Source organism: Mycetomoellerius zeteki, unplaced genomic scaffold (genome assembly GCF_001594055.1).
Source record: "Mycetomoellerius zeteki isolate Tzet28-1 unplaced genomic scaffold, Tzet1.0 scaffold221, whole genome shotgun sequence".
NCBI classification, from domain to species: Eukaryota; Metazoa; Arthropoda; class Insecta; order Hymenoptera; family Formicidae; genus Mycetomoellerius; species Mycetomoellerius zeteki.
In genome coordinates this window covers 2,808,594-2,821,558 of record NW_017257184.1, presented here as the reverse complement: position 1 = coordinate 2,821,558, position 12,965 = coordinate 2,808,594, and the positions used below count along the sequence as shown (strand labels likewise).

Below are 12,965 nucleotides of genomic sequence, written 5' to 3'. Positions count from 1 at the left end.
AATATATATAATAATATAATAATAATAAAATTAAAAAATTGTATGTACAAAACATTCTTACTCATTATTTTACGGTAAACATCAGATTAGCTGCCTGTTCCACTTAACGCTCTCAACGCTCGCGAGCATTATTTGCCCTTGTTCAACATTTGATAAACAACAAAGATGAAATGATTCCACGAGTGTGTGTGTTAAACGGAATGCAGCCTAAGTATCAAAATTAGGATACGGGATTTTACGTCAATTTTAAATACACGGCATCTCATACCTTCCCCAATCTGAACGATAATATAACACATACACAAGTATAATTAAGCAGCAAAAATAATCGGCACCATTATAAACGATCCCAAATTCCTGCTGCATTCGCGGTTTCGTAAACGGCCACAGAAATTATGCATTGTAGCGAAAGAATTGATAAAATGTAAAACTACATCGTCTACCATCTACCGTCTTTACAATTGGAGAATTCTGCATATGTATGTATATCAATGCACATATCGAGGAAGATCTCAAGTTCCTCAAGAATCTCATTGTAAACAAGGACGTCATGGTCTGATTGAACACTCCATCGTGGGTACCTCCTTCCAATTTCGCAAATTTTTCTTGCCGAATTCCACACATTGTACTGTATTCACGGTATGTCTACCTGTTGTCTACCTCACACAACTGTGAAACAATACATGTTCATAAATAAAACAGAAACAAGTTCCCCCTCATTGACAATTTAATTCTTACATGTGAGATCATGGTGGAAGGGATCGACTCGACCTTCCACCATGTGTGAGGCCACATTGAAAAAAATGTACGTAATTTTACATGGAAATTACACGTATATGACTGGAAAATTATCTAAATTACATAAATATGCTCGGAAATTTACTGGAAATTGTAAATTTCCATGTAAAATTACATGCATTTTTTTCAGTGCATTACGCGACTACCAAGATAACTTTCAATATCCTATTTATACGTCTGATTCCGAATTAACAATCATAAGGACTTATAAACATATAAGGACTATGGGCAACACCATATGGAGGCACGATCCCATCCCAGATAGCAAAATATTTACAGTCTTCTATCCAGTGAGAAATGACAATGGAATCGATTCGATGTCGATTCCATTGTCATTTCTCACTGGGTAACAGACTGTCAGCAGGGGGTCGATTGTGTATCTCGAAATAAGGTGAAAATTACAAAAGTGGGTAAATTTACTAGAATACTCATAATTTAATTAGTCAATATCTAATAAATATACTCATTTTTGTAATTTTCACCTTATTTCAAAATACGCAATCGACTCTCTGATTCGAGCAGAAAATGACAGTCTGCTATCAACTGCGTCCGCATTAGATTTGTGTTCTATTAATATCGCCTATCGACATAATGTGAAGGCAAATCGTTGACAGAAACCGAGCAGATCCTGCCAACATTTACTACGTTTACACGGTTCGATTTACGTCAAAGTTATAACATCGATGTTATGAAACTGGCCAACCATAGCTACTTCTCAGAAGAATGGAATGACTGTGATTGGTCAGTTTCCTAACATCGATGTTATAACTTCGGCGTAAATCAAGCCGTGTAAACGTAGTCATTATCTGATTCTGTTATGTTTTTTTTAACAGTCTGTCAACAGTGACTACGTTTACACCGTGCATTTAGGCCGCGGCCTAAATGCACGGTGTAAACGTAGCCAGTGGACGCATTCAGCGGATTCAACAGTTGAATGGGCGCTCGCTGTTATTGATGTATTCTTTCAGCTCATCCAATCAAAATTTTAGATCTAGAAGAATACATCAATAGCAGCGAGGGATCACTCAACTGCTGAGTCCGCTGAATGCAGCTAGTGGGTGCATTGACTACGTTTACACCGTGCATTTAGGCCACGGCCTATACAATAGATGTCCTTGTTTAACCTACAGGATAAACAAGAACATCTATTGTATAGGACGCGGCCTAAACGCATGGTGTAAACGTAGTCATTGGCTGCGTTCAGCAGAGAAAGCAGCTTTGCAACTGTTGTAAAATTCTTTAATATGATTGGTTTATACATTTAGATCTGTAAGGAACCAAAAGCAAGAACCAATCGTATTGAAGAATTTTACAACAGTTGCAAAGCTGCTTTCTCTGCTGAACGCAGCCATTCAGTACTACAATCGCTCACTGAGCGCTCAATGAGTGCTTACATCTTATTGGTATATTCCGTATAGAACTAAAAATATAGACCAAACAGATACAAGAGCTCACTGAGCGCTCAGTGGCTACGTTTACACCGTGCGCTTAATCCGCGACCTATACGATAGGTGTCTTTGTATAATATGCAGGATAAACAAGGACGTCTATTGTATAGGCCGCGGACTAAATGCACGGTGTAAACGTAGTCAGTGAGCGGTCGTGGTACTGACTGAATGCACCCATTATTATGTATCTAAAGGCCGTAGCACAGACTCTTGCTTGACGCATAGTGCATAAGCGAATCAACTAATCAGACTCTTTCCTTTCCTTCCATTCCATGGAAAAGAAGAATTTCGATTGGTCGATTCCCTTATGCACTGTACATTATGCGTTATGCAAGAGTCTGTGCTGCGACCATAATTCTGTAAGACTGGAATCAGACTACGCATTGAATATTGAGATTGAAGATTGAAAGATTGAAATTTGACCAATCAAAACAATAGGAGCTAAAATTCCTTTTTCCTCACTGGTCAAATTTTAATCTTCAATCTTCAATCTCGATCTTCAATGCGTAGTCTGATTCCGGCCTAACAATTCTGTTATTATTTTGTTGGCAGTGTGTAGCAGCATTTAAAAAATCTACTTTCTACAGACTCTCTCTAATTGGCTATCTGGGATTCTGTCATTTGATGAAAACAAACCAATAAAGTATCTCATCGTGGTATACGTACGCCACGTGGGCGTACAATAAAATGCTCGTGCAGCAACAATTAATGGTGCAACCTTTAAAAATTGATGTTTTAGATTGACTATCGCAACAAGCTTGTAACTAACATAGAACCAACTTAAACCATGTCGTAAATATCTGAACATCTCTTCCAGTTGGTTATACGACGGTTGACGACAATAACCAAAAATTGGTAGCTAATAGTATGCTAATAGCATAATAATATGAAATTCCAGTGCGCATGTACAAAAAAATAGACCAACAATATGGCGGCGTTGTTTGGCTGATCACATCACGGCGATCACGCTGTTTATGTGTTCACAATTTATTCCTGTCCGAGAAAGTCGTAATCAATCGTCAACGTAATCGATAATGACTACCGAGGACTCTAAGATGACACGTGGCCGTGGCAACGCGACGAACAAGTCGACGACAAAACGGTGAACGTGCGATAAAGTATACGAGATTGATGTCGATCGACGCTGCCGTCGTGAACTTCATTCCGGCCAATCCTTCCCGTTCGACCGAATGCCAAACGTTAGCGACTCCATATACAAATACGTTTAGTCTCGTGAATAAATTATGAGCGTGGACAGCGAGAACAAGTCGAGCGAGTCGCGAACTATCGCGCCGTACAACGCAGAAAACGGCACTGACGGTGGTACCGAGGGTGGACCGGTGACTCCGGAAATGGTGCTCCGATTGCCCACTATCACGGACAGTATGTTTGTACTTGGAATTTAAATACCACTGCTTCAGTAGCTGCTTTCCGTTCAGGAGACAGTCGACACAAATGGATTGAAAGGGATTGTTAAGAAGGATAGAATGACGTTTGTGTTGACTGTTTTTTTTTTTTATTATATAAAAGAAAAGCATCTGTGTGGCCGGTATCCATAGTCAGATCTTATTTCAAGACCATCTTATGCCTGGTTTATGCTTAACCCTAAAATCCTAAAATTCAGCCAATAGGTCTGCCAGTCTTAATTGGTCCTAACTGAAATCTGTATTCCATTGGTTAAATTTTAGGATTTTAGGATTAAGACCGAAACATAAACCAGGCATTAAGTAATGTCTTAAGACGCTAATGCGGCCCTCTGATTGATTCGTGACATCTCAAGACTGAACTTAAGACGGTATTGAATATAAGAACTTACTATCACTGCTTTCCATTTGATGACACAAATCGACACAAGCGTCGTTCTATTCTTCTTGACATTCAGAGAGTGACAAAGATAGAGCGAAACTTGTGTCGACTGTCTCCTAAAAGGAAAGCAGCCTATGAATACTTGCCTGTTTCTACTCTTTTAACCCTTAATACAAACAATGATCTTCCAATGTTTTACTACACAAAATGAGTCTTCGTGTCCTAACTTAATTTTCATCACTTTAACAAATATACAAGAATTATTAAGTGATTCTTACATATATTCTTTAGAAAGTATTTATAAGAATTGTATATAAACTAATTTGATAATTACTAATTACTCGATGCTTTTAATTTTTTGATTCGTGCAGGACACAAATGTGACCTAATTGTGGTACTAAGGGTTAACATTTATTGCTTGTCAAATCACTTTCACTTACATAGATAACAATATGTTTATAGAATATCTCTGCTCTCCCGAGGCCAATATCTACGACATAGACTTCACGAGATTCCAAATTAGGGATCTAGAAACTGGAGCTGTACTGTTTGAAATAACAAAGCCCCCCGCTAGTGGTGCGTAACATATTTTAGATGTCATTTTCTATAATTAATTTTAATATTTTAAAGACTCCTATGTAGTAAAAAAGTGATTGTGGGATTATATTATTTAAATGTTATACAATGCAAAATTGTATAATAAAATTTTAATATATATGATTATGAAAAAACAAAGTATTAATTGTAGATTTAAATATAAATCGAGCTTTAAATATCAATTGCACACATCTATATTTTTAATTTTTTGTAATTTAGCAGAATGCGATGTTCATCAAGAACCGGAACCAGATTGCGAAGAACTCGGATCTGAAGATGCAAACACGGGACGCTTTGTGCGATATCAATTTACGCCACAATTTCTGAAGTTAAAGACGGTCGGAGCGACAATTGAATTTCTAGTAGGGCCTAAGCCGATCAATAACTTTCGGATGATAGAACGGCACTTTTTCCGAGACAGATTGCTGAAAACCTTCGATTTTCAGTTCGGATTCTGCATACCAAACAGCAAAAACACATGCGAACACATCTATGAGTTTCCAACGTTGCCTGCGGATCTAGGTGAGTCGCTAAAACGAATTTCAACAAATTCGGCATATACCTGAAATTGTACGGCGAAAAAATCATAATTCTAAACAACATGCATGTCTTTTCAGTTTCCGAAATGATCGCGAATCCATTCGAGACGCGATCCGATTCTTTTTATTTCGTCGACAATCAGCTTGTGATGCACAATAAGGCCGACTACGCTTACAACGGTGGGCATACAACGCACGATGTATTGTAATGTGCAGTTTGTTGATTAGTATTATTGCAAGTGATATATATAGGATTACAAAAATATATCACGGTTACATGTTACAGCGATGATAATGATGATGATGATCGGTTTGCACATTTGGCTAGCGTTTGACATTTCGTGTTTCGGCACAAAACGAGCTTAAAAATTTGCAGATCAGCAAATGATCCATGAACACGCGATTACTGTTGCAACGGAAATGCTTTAATCTGAAGCTATACTTGATTTGTTGACAAATTGAATAGTTCCTATTTTTCTTTAGTATAAAAGAACAGTAATTTATTTATAAATTATTAACGAATCAAAGTGATATTTAATTTTATAAACTCTTTAATGGCATCTGTCCTTACGCGATGCATTCGCTAGCAGCGAATATCGTTACTTAAGCACATGTAGCACATTGACACACGTGGCCTCTGAGTGGAATTACATCTAGTTCCACGAGCTTTCTAATCATTGAAGCCTATTCACAATTTCCACGGTAATATGTGCGATGGAGGGCAAACTGAATTAGGAATTGCGTTTTTTGATGCTCAACGGCGCTTTTCTGTCGCAATTACATAACTTACAGTTTCTTTCCACTCTTACACGACTATTATTGTTTAAATACTTTTCACATTGTTCTGTAATATTGTGAAGTTCATCCAAAATACACGTATATATTTACAAAGGATGTTTGACTTTTTTTCTACATATTCACAAATATCACAAGGCCGAGTAATTTATAAAGGTTGTTAAAAGATCGACGAATTCGCTAGGCTTATCTGCGTGAACCCAGTGACTTGCTCCATCAATATAATGAAATTCCGCCATGGTAAATAGTTTCTTGATTGAATCGTGATCTTTCATTTGAATATAATCACTATTAGCACCGCCTACAAACAACGTAGGACCATTGTAGATTTTTGAGCCTATATTAGGAAATACAGCTATCTGAGTCGAGAATGCCTGCTCCAGCACTGGCAAATTAACTCGCCATTTGTATTTTCCCGCGTCTGCTTCCACCAAATTTGTCAGTATGAACTACACAAACGTAATACAAATATGACTCTTATGCTCATGTCTACTAACGTAGTTTAATTTTAATCTTAGTTCAACTATATCTTTTTAGAGAATTAAAAAAAAATTTTTTAAAAGAGAAAAGCATAAGTTGAATCAAGATTGAAGCTAATCTACATTGGCAGAAGAAACAGGCATTATGCTGAAAGTAAAATAAAACCAGAAGAAATGTTACCTGACGCATCGAACTAGATTTAATAGACTTGGACAGTTGTTGATCCACTGTTTTTCGTGCTTTTGACAGGGTGAAACTTCCGTCCACCATCACCAAACGCATGGCTTCAAAAATCCTTTCCATTTGCATAAGATTAGGGCTAGTTCTCACAGGAGACATATCAACGACCACCAATTTTTTAACGTGTTGTGGAAAATTCAATGCGGTATACATAACAGCCGAACCACCCATACTGTGGCCAACTAGGACGGCTTTCTTAAAGCCTAGGTCTTTCAAAAGTTGAATCATATCCCCTGCCATGTCCTTGTATGACATGTTTGATGAATGTGGAGAATCACCATGATTTCTAGCATCCACTGCTATGACCTATGCATTTATTTTCTTAAGCGCAACACAAAATTATTTCATACTAATAACGATCTATAAAATGCATAGTCTTATGTTAAGAGATATTAACAAATTTATTGTAATTCAAGTTTAATCTCATAGATTATCAGAGAGTACTAATAATAACCTTGCGCTTAGTCTTTTGATGAATCGCCTTCGACAACGAGTTCCAATTGTTTTTCGAGCCAAAGAGACCGTGCATTATAATAATAGGTTCTTTCACATCTTGCTCATGTTCCTTCACTGACTCGTACGAAGTGTAAGCGAGTTTTACTGGTACGGTTCTTGAAGAAGAAAATACTTAGACAATAATAAGATTGAAAGACCGCTAATGTTAAACATAATAATTTTTAAATTAAGAAGCGCCATAACGGTCAGAACGTTAAGATGTTGAACTATTGTAAATTCATTTAAATGAATTAATTCTCAGAAATGATAATTGAAATGAAAATACTTAGGTTAGAAACAGGTGCCACAAATTAATCCGCATCCCACTGTGCGAATACTCACAATAATAAATTGCTGCGCAAACATTGGCGACAGGAGGAATGCAGACTTTTAGCCGAGCGATGCAAGGTGGGTTTCCTCCACGGAAGGAACACTGATAAATTTCGGCCTATCATTATTAAGATACCAATCACACTCGCACGTATCTTCTGTTCTTTATCTAACAATCACAGAGGCCTCTGATAGCGCGCATGATTGCTATTTATAAATTCTTGTTATCGAAAACCATCCAAAACAGACTTAGCGGCCTCACGCCTCGGTGTTTATAACATAACTTTCTTCATTTTTTGTTGCCAATTTACAGCATACATTTGAATTCATAGACCAGAGTGAGTCAAGGCGAATATACATTATGAGCCAGTTTCACCAAACCAGTTAACTTAATCGGCCGTTGACTGACCAATCGCGTTTGCTGTTTAGTAGAATTGACCAATTGCGGTTGACAGTTAATCATCGATTAAGTTTAATTGGCTTGGTGAAACTGGGTGTAAGCGTTACTGCATCAATTTGTGGGTTTGTAATTTCGTCCAATCCAAATTGGTGATTCGAGACAATTATGCGGGGTCTGCAATAGAAGTCGTAGCGGTCGTAGGGTCTTAAGTCGTAGAAAATTGACCAATCACAGTTGATTATTCTTCTCATATTCGACTGTGATTGGTCAATTTTCTACGACTTAAGATCCTACGATTGCTACGACTTCTATTGTAGACCCCACATTACTTTGCAATACTTTCATCATAATTTAAAGATATTTCGTATCTTTTACGTTTGTCATATTGAAATTGAAGATCTATCATTTAAAAATTTTTAGTATCATTTGTTTTGGTTTCAGAATCATTTTCCTGTTTAGCGATCCTAAAATGATAATTAAAAATAACAATTGACTTGATATGCTCCACTTTTCGAAAGATTTATAACGATATCGATATCTCGAGCAGACAGAGCATTTTGAGGAAGTTCTAGGCCGGTATTCATAGTCAGATCTTATTTCAAGACCGTCTTAAGTAATATCTTAAGATGCTAATACAGCCCTCTGATTGGTTCGTCTCAAGACTGAACTTAAGACGGTCTTGAATATAAGAACTGACTATGAATACCGGCCCTAGAGTATTTTAATTATCCTAAAGCCGTCTGTATTACCGACTAAATCGTAACGATCGTAATTGGGTGCATTCAGTACTACAACCGCTCACTGAGCGCTCAGTGAGCTCTTGCATCTGATTGGCATATTCCGTTAGAACTAAAAATATAGACCAAACAGATACAAACGCTCACTGAGCTCTTGAATCTGGTCTATATTTTTAGTTCTAACGGAATATGCCAATCAGATGCAAGAGCTCACTGAGCGCTCAATGAGCGGTTGTAGTACCGAATGCACCCAATGCATCCATTCATACGCTCGCGAGCATCGTGTCATCGGCTGCGTTCAGCAGACTCAATAGTTTTGCAACCGTTTTATGATTGTCTGCTGAGATAGGACCATTCTTCTAGATCTAAAAGTATGATCCAATTAGCGCGAAGGAAATTTCCAACAGTTGCAAAACAAACGTTCTGCTGAACGCAGCCATCCTTATGCTGGAGTCCCACGAGGCATATTTGCCGCGTATCGCTTAACCAATCAGTAATCAGTAAGATACGAATCACAGTTGATCACAGCAGCGGATCGCTTCTGATTGGTTACGCGGTTACGCGATACGCAGTAAATACGCCTAATGGGACTCCAGCATTATTAGGTTTGTCGCGTCGTATGCTCCAACATGTTCCAATATGCTCCTATCGTAGCTTTTACTCACTCCAACGCGCTTGGTAGAGTGAGTAGGAGATATAGTAGGAGCATGTTGGAGCATGTTGGAGCATACTACGTGACAAACCTCTATTGGCTGCATTCAGCGGACTCAACAGTTGAGTGAGCGTTCGCTGCTATTGACGTATTCTTCTAGATCTAAAATTATGATTGGATGATCTAAAAGAATACACCAATAACAGCGAGCGCTCACTCAACTGTTGAGTCCGCTGAATGCACCCATAGGCTGCGTTCAGCAGACTCAACAGTTTTGCAACCGTTTTATGATTGTCTGCTGAGATAGGACCATTCTTCTAGATCTAAAAGTATGATCCAATTAACGCGAAGGAAACTTCCAACAGTTGCAAAACAAACGTTCTGCTGAACGCAGCCATTGTCATCAAATGTTAAACAAGGATGAAATGATACACGAGAGTGTGCGTTAAAGAAGGCAACCCGATTGCACGAATTACCGGCGTGGGTGAAACCGGAGACCCTTCTAGATGAAACCGGCCCTATACATATATATATGTATGACATTTTATTGAAGAAACTTTAATTTCCGCATGATACGTGGCGACATGCAATGCATACATATTGCATACGTGGCGCTGTGGTAGCAACATGCCGCTGTGAGTGAGGTGAGTGGCGAGCGATCGGTAGGTATAGGCGGGATAGAAACATATGTCATTCTTATGATTATATAGTAAAATTCAAGCGAAGAAAATGAGGTGGCTTTGCTCGTGCTTGTTCCTCGTCTTATCCATCGTCAACGTACGTTGTTACTTCATCACGGTTGACGCCCATGCCGAGGAATGCTTCTTCGATAAGGTCGAATTCGGCACCAAGATGGGTTAGTTTTCTACTGCGCTTCATTCATTTTGTTCCGTTTTAAGCGAGTATCTTCGTCGACTGTTCATTAGTATAATTTAGATTAATCTTATCAATTGTTTTATTGATTGTTATATAATAATTACTAGTTTATCGATTTTTTTACTTTTTTAAATATTTGCCACTACCGTTTTAAATATTTGTCTCTACTGTTTTTTACTTATGTCATTTACAGACAAGTTCTTGTATAAAAACTTTGTATTTTTTTTATGGAAATTTATATGAATTGTATAAATTTTGCATGTGATATATATTTTACTTCTCTGATTTTACTTTATTTTATTTTGCTATACCAAGGCAAAGTTAAACGATTGGAGGTCTGTTCTTTTCAGCTGAACTCTTTCTTTTTGTCGGTTAAACTTTCCTTTTTTTTATATTGGGGGGAAAAAAGAGGAAAGAGATGAGTGGTATACAAGAAGTTCAACTAAAAAGAATAGGTTTTATATAATTCTGATAAACGTCTCTGTTTAAGCTTTTTTTGACAGCAATTGATTACTTACAATTAGTCGCATATTCACATGTGGTCTAATATCGTTTACGTTTATTTTGTATGTTTGTAGGTCTTACATTTGAAATAGCAGAGGGTGGATTCTTAGATATAGACGTTAAGATAGTTGGCCCCGACGGTAGAATAATCTACCAAGGCGAACAGGAGAGCAGTGGGAAATACACGTTTGCTGCACATACTTCAGGCGTTTATACTTACTGCTTCAGTAATCAGAAGAGCACCATGACACCGAAGGTGGTAATGTTCAATATGGACATTGACGAAAATCGGAAACAATCTGAGGATAATGCCGGTGCGGAGAATCAGGATGGAGATAGCAATCATGGAAAGTTAGATGATATGATCAAAGATTTGAGCACCAGCTTGTGGGGTGTGAAAAACGAACAAGAATACATGCAGGTATATACTAATGGAGAAGCAAAAACCTACACATTTCTTTATCGATGTTTACTTTGCCGATCTGATTTAAACGTTTACGAGTATTTTTTGCGATTTCAGGTCCGCGATCGCAATCACAGGGCGATCAATGAGAGTACAAATTTCCGTGTCGTGGTGTGGGCGTTTTTCGAAGCTATGGTTTTGGTATGCGTAACGACAGGGCAAATCTTTTATTTGAAACGATTCTTCGAGGTACGGAGAATCGTGTAATTTAGGATAACTAATGATACACTACGTGAATCAATTGTACATTTTTCTATGTAATTAAATTATCTCATTCACAATAAGTCATCGGTAAATGCGCTCTCACTTTGTCGAGATTAAATCCAAACTGTTCATCGTTAGCATTAAGATATTTCCTACAACTGTAAGATTTCTAATAAAAAAAGAATTTGTAACGGGACGAAATCCGAGGCTTCGTGCAATCGTGAACGTTTCCACAACAGTGAGAACGTTAAGAAGAATGAAATATATGTCTGTAATAAGAGAAAAAATACACATGCATCTTTCTCTAAATGTCAGTTGTTATATTCGGCTGGCGATATGAGTATCCATAGTTCCATTTTGTACTTATTAGTAGTTATTAGTAAAACATGCTTTTAATGAACATTGAAAGTTACTATATTCATCCAGAACGAGTTCTTTATCAGTTATCCTTCCTGTCTCGCGTGTTTAATTAACAACATTTGTCTGATAAAAAGTACCGGGGACGATAACGGAGAGACAATCGATAGGAACACGATTTCCTGCGAGAAGAAAAAACGCGCAAAGGACCCGATAACGTAGGTCGAGTCTAACATTTTTCTCGATAGCAACGTTTCGTGGCGTAAAGGCCTTCAATTAATGTTACCCCGTTGAGCAGTGGTCGAGAAAAGGGAACAGAATCTGCCGCAATTAAGGTGATCGATTGCGCGTGTTGCTTCGATTGGGGAGAGGGTGACGGGGGGAGGAAATTAATCGATGACGATTACCGCATTGGTGCGCGCGGGAATATATTTAACAGGTATATCTCGTCGGATTTGTGTCGCATTTTTTTCCGTACAAAGACAATACAGTAGGTCTATTTTCTTTGGCTAAACTAGTATACACTTTTGGAACTTAAAAGTGAGATAGGTATATGCTTGATATTCGGTGAAAGTGAGAAAGAGAATTCTAGTGAAGGACTAAAAAAAACAGACCTAGTTAAACGGAAGAGATCGCATTGTCAACGTCGTTGAAACGACGCGATGACGTAACGGATTATCGATTATCGTTCTTAACACGTGTGAGAACATATTGTTTGAGAAACGTGACGCCGATTCAGAATTTTTCGCAGAGATTCGTCGGCGAATAATAGGCCCGTCGCAGTGAAATCGGCCCGCGGGAGCGATCGGCATTGCTTTCCGGAATGGAAGAAGCCAATTAAGGAGGGAGGATGGGAGAGGGGGGGAGGCGATCACGCGTAACGGTATAATTAAAGGGAAGAGAGGCAATCGAGAAAGAAAGCGCTGATGAATAAACCGTATCTCCTCATCTTCGCGGCTCTGGGGTTCTAACGAGCGGCGGGATTTTTCTTCTTTTTTTTTCATTCTTTCGTAAATGGAGGCTGTTTATCGTCCCGGTAAAACGCCGATTACGGACGATGGACCTGCAATCACGCCGTTCATTTAATGCTAAACGCCTCCGTATCCGTCGATCGCCGTCGCGCGTTCGACATCGAACGAGATCGTCGCGACGGAACGACTGCAGCTGCGCTCTGAACGGTTCGGAGGAAGAAGGACAGATATAAAGGGTGACTTCGACTCCAATTAACTTAATCTCTAGTTAAC

At 38.3% G+C, this 12,965-nt stretch overlaps 3 protein-coding genes across 6 annotated transcripts; 2 read left to right on the top strand and 1 right to left on the bottom strand.

Annotated features, from left to right (window-relative positions):
• The first annotated feature begins 3,116 nt into the window (after positions 1-3,116).
• unc-119 (unc-119 lipid binding chaperone) lies at positions 3,117-5,407 on the top strand. Of its 2 annotated transcripts, none has more exons than XM_018448387.1 (4): positions 3,117-3,629; positions 4,515-4,628; positions 4,869-5,171; positions 5,267-5,407. In XM_018448387.1, the coding sequence occupies exons 1-4, from the start codon at positions 3,491-3,493 to the stop codon at positions 5,395-5,397; spliced, it is 687 nt and encodes a 228-aa protein (XP_018303889.1). In that variant the 5' UTR covers positions 3,117-3,490; the 3' UTR covers positions 5,398-5,407. The 2 variants fall into 2 exon arrangements, with proteins under 2 accessions (XP_018303889.1, XP_018303890.1); XM_018448388.1 differs by having other exon boundaries at positions 3,126-3,629; positions 4,872-5,171.
• Positions 5,408-6,094: 687 nt separating this feature from the next.
• LOC108722981 (protein ABHD11) lies at positions 6,095-7,850 on the bottom strand. Its single transcript, XM_018448386.1, has 4 exons — positions 7,541-7,850; positions 7,158-7,314; positions 6,644-7,009; positions 6,095-6,432 (listed from the first exon to the last, which is right to left on the bottom strand). Exons 1-4 carry the CDS (start codon positions 7,651-7,653, stop codon positions 6,115-6,117), a joined length of 954 nt encoding a protein of 317 aa, XP_018303888.1. The 5' UTR covers positions 7,654-7,850; the 3' UTR covers positions 6,095-6,114.
• Positions 7,851-9,790: 1,940 nt separating this feature from the next.
• LOC108722983 (transmembrane emp24 domain-containing protein) lies at positions 9,791-11,798 on the top strand. Of its 3 annotated transcripts, none has more exons than XM_018448390.1 (4): positions 9,791-9,961; positions 10,039-10,173; positions 10,772-11,118; positions 11,218-11,798. In XM_018448390.1, the coding sequence occupies exons 2-4, from the start codon at positions 10,047-10,049 to the stop codon at positions 11,365-11,367; spliced, it is 624 nt and encodes a 207-aa protein (XP_018303892.1). In that variant the 5' UTR covers positions 9,791-9,961; positions 10,039-10,046; the 3' UTR covers positions 11,368-11,798. The 3 variants fall into 3 exon arrangements, with proteins under 3 accessions (XP_018303892.1, XP_018303891.1, XP_018303893.1); XM_018448389.1 differs by having other exon boundaries at positions 10,028-10,173; XM_018448391.1 differs by having other exon boundaries at positions 9,955-9,979.
• The last annotated feature ends 1,167 nt before the right edge of the window (positions 11,799-12,965 follow it).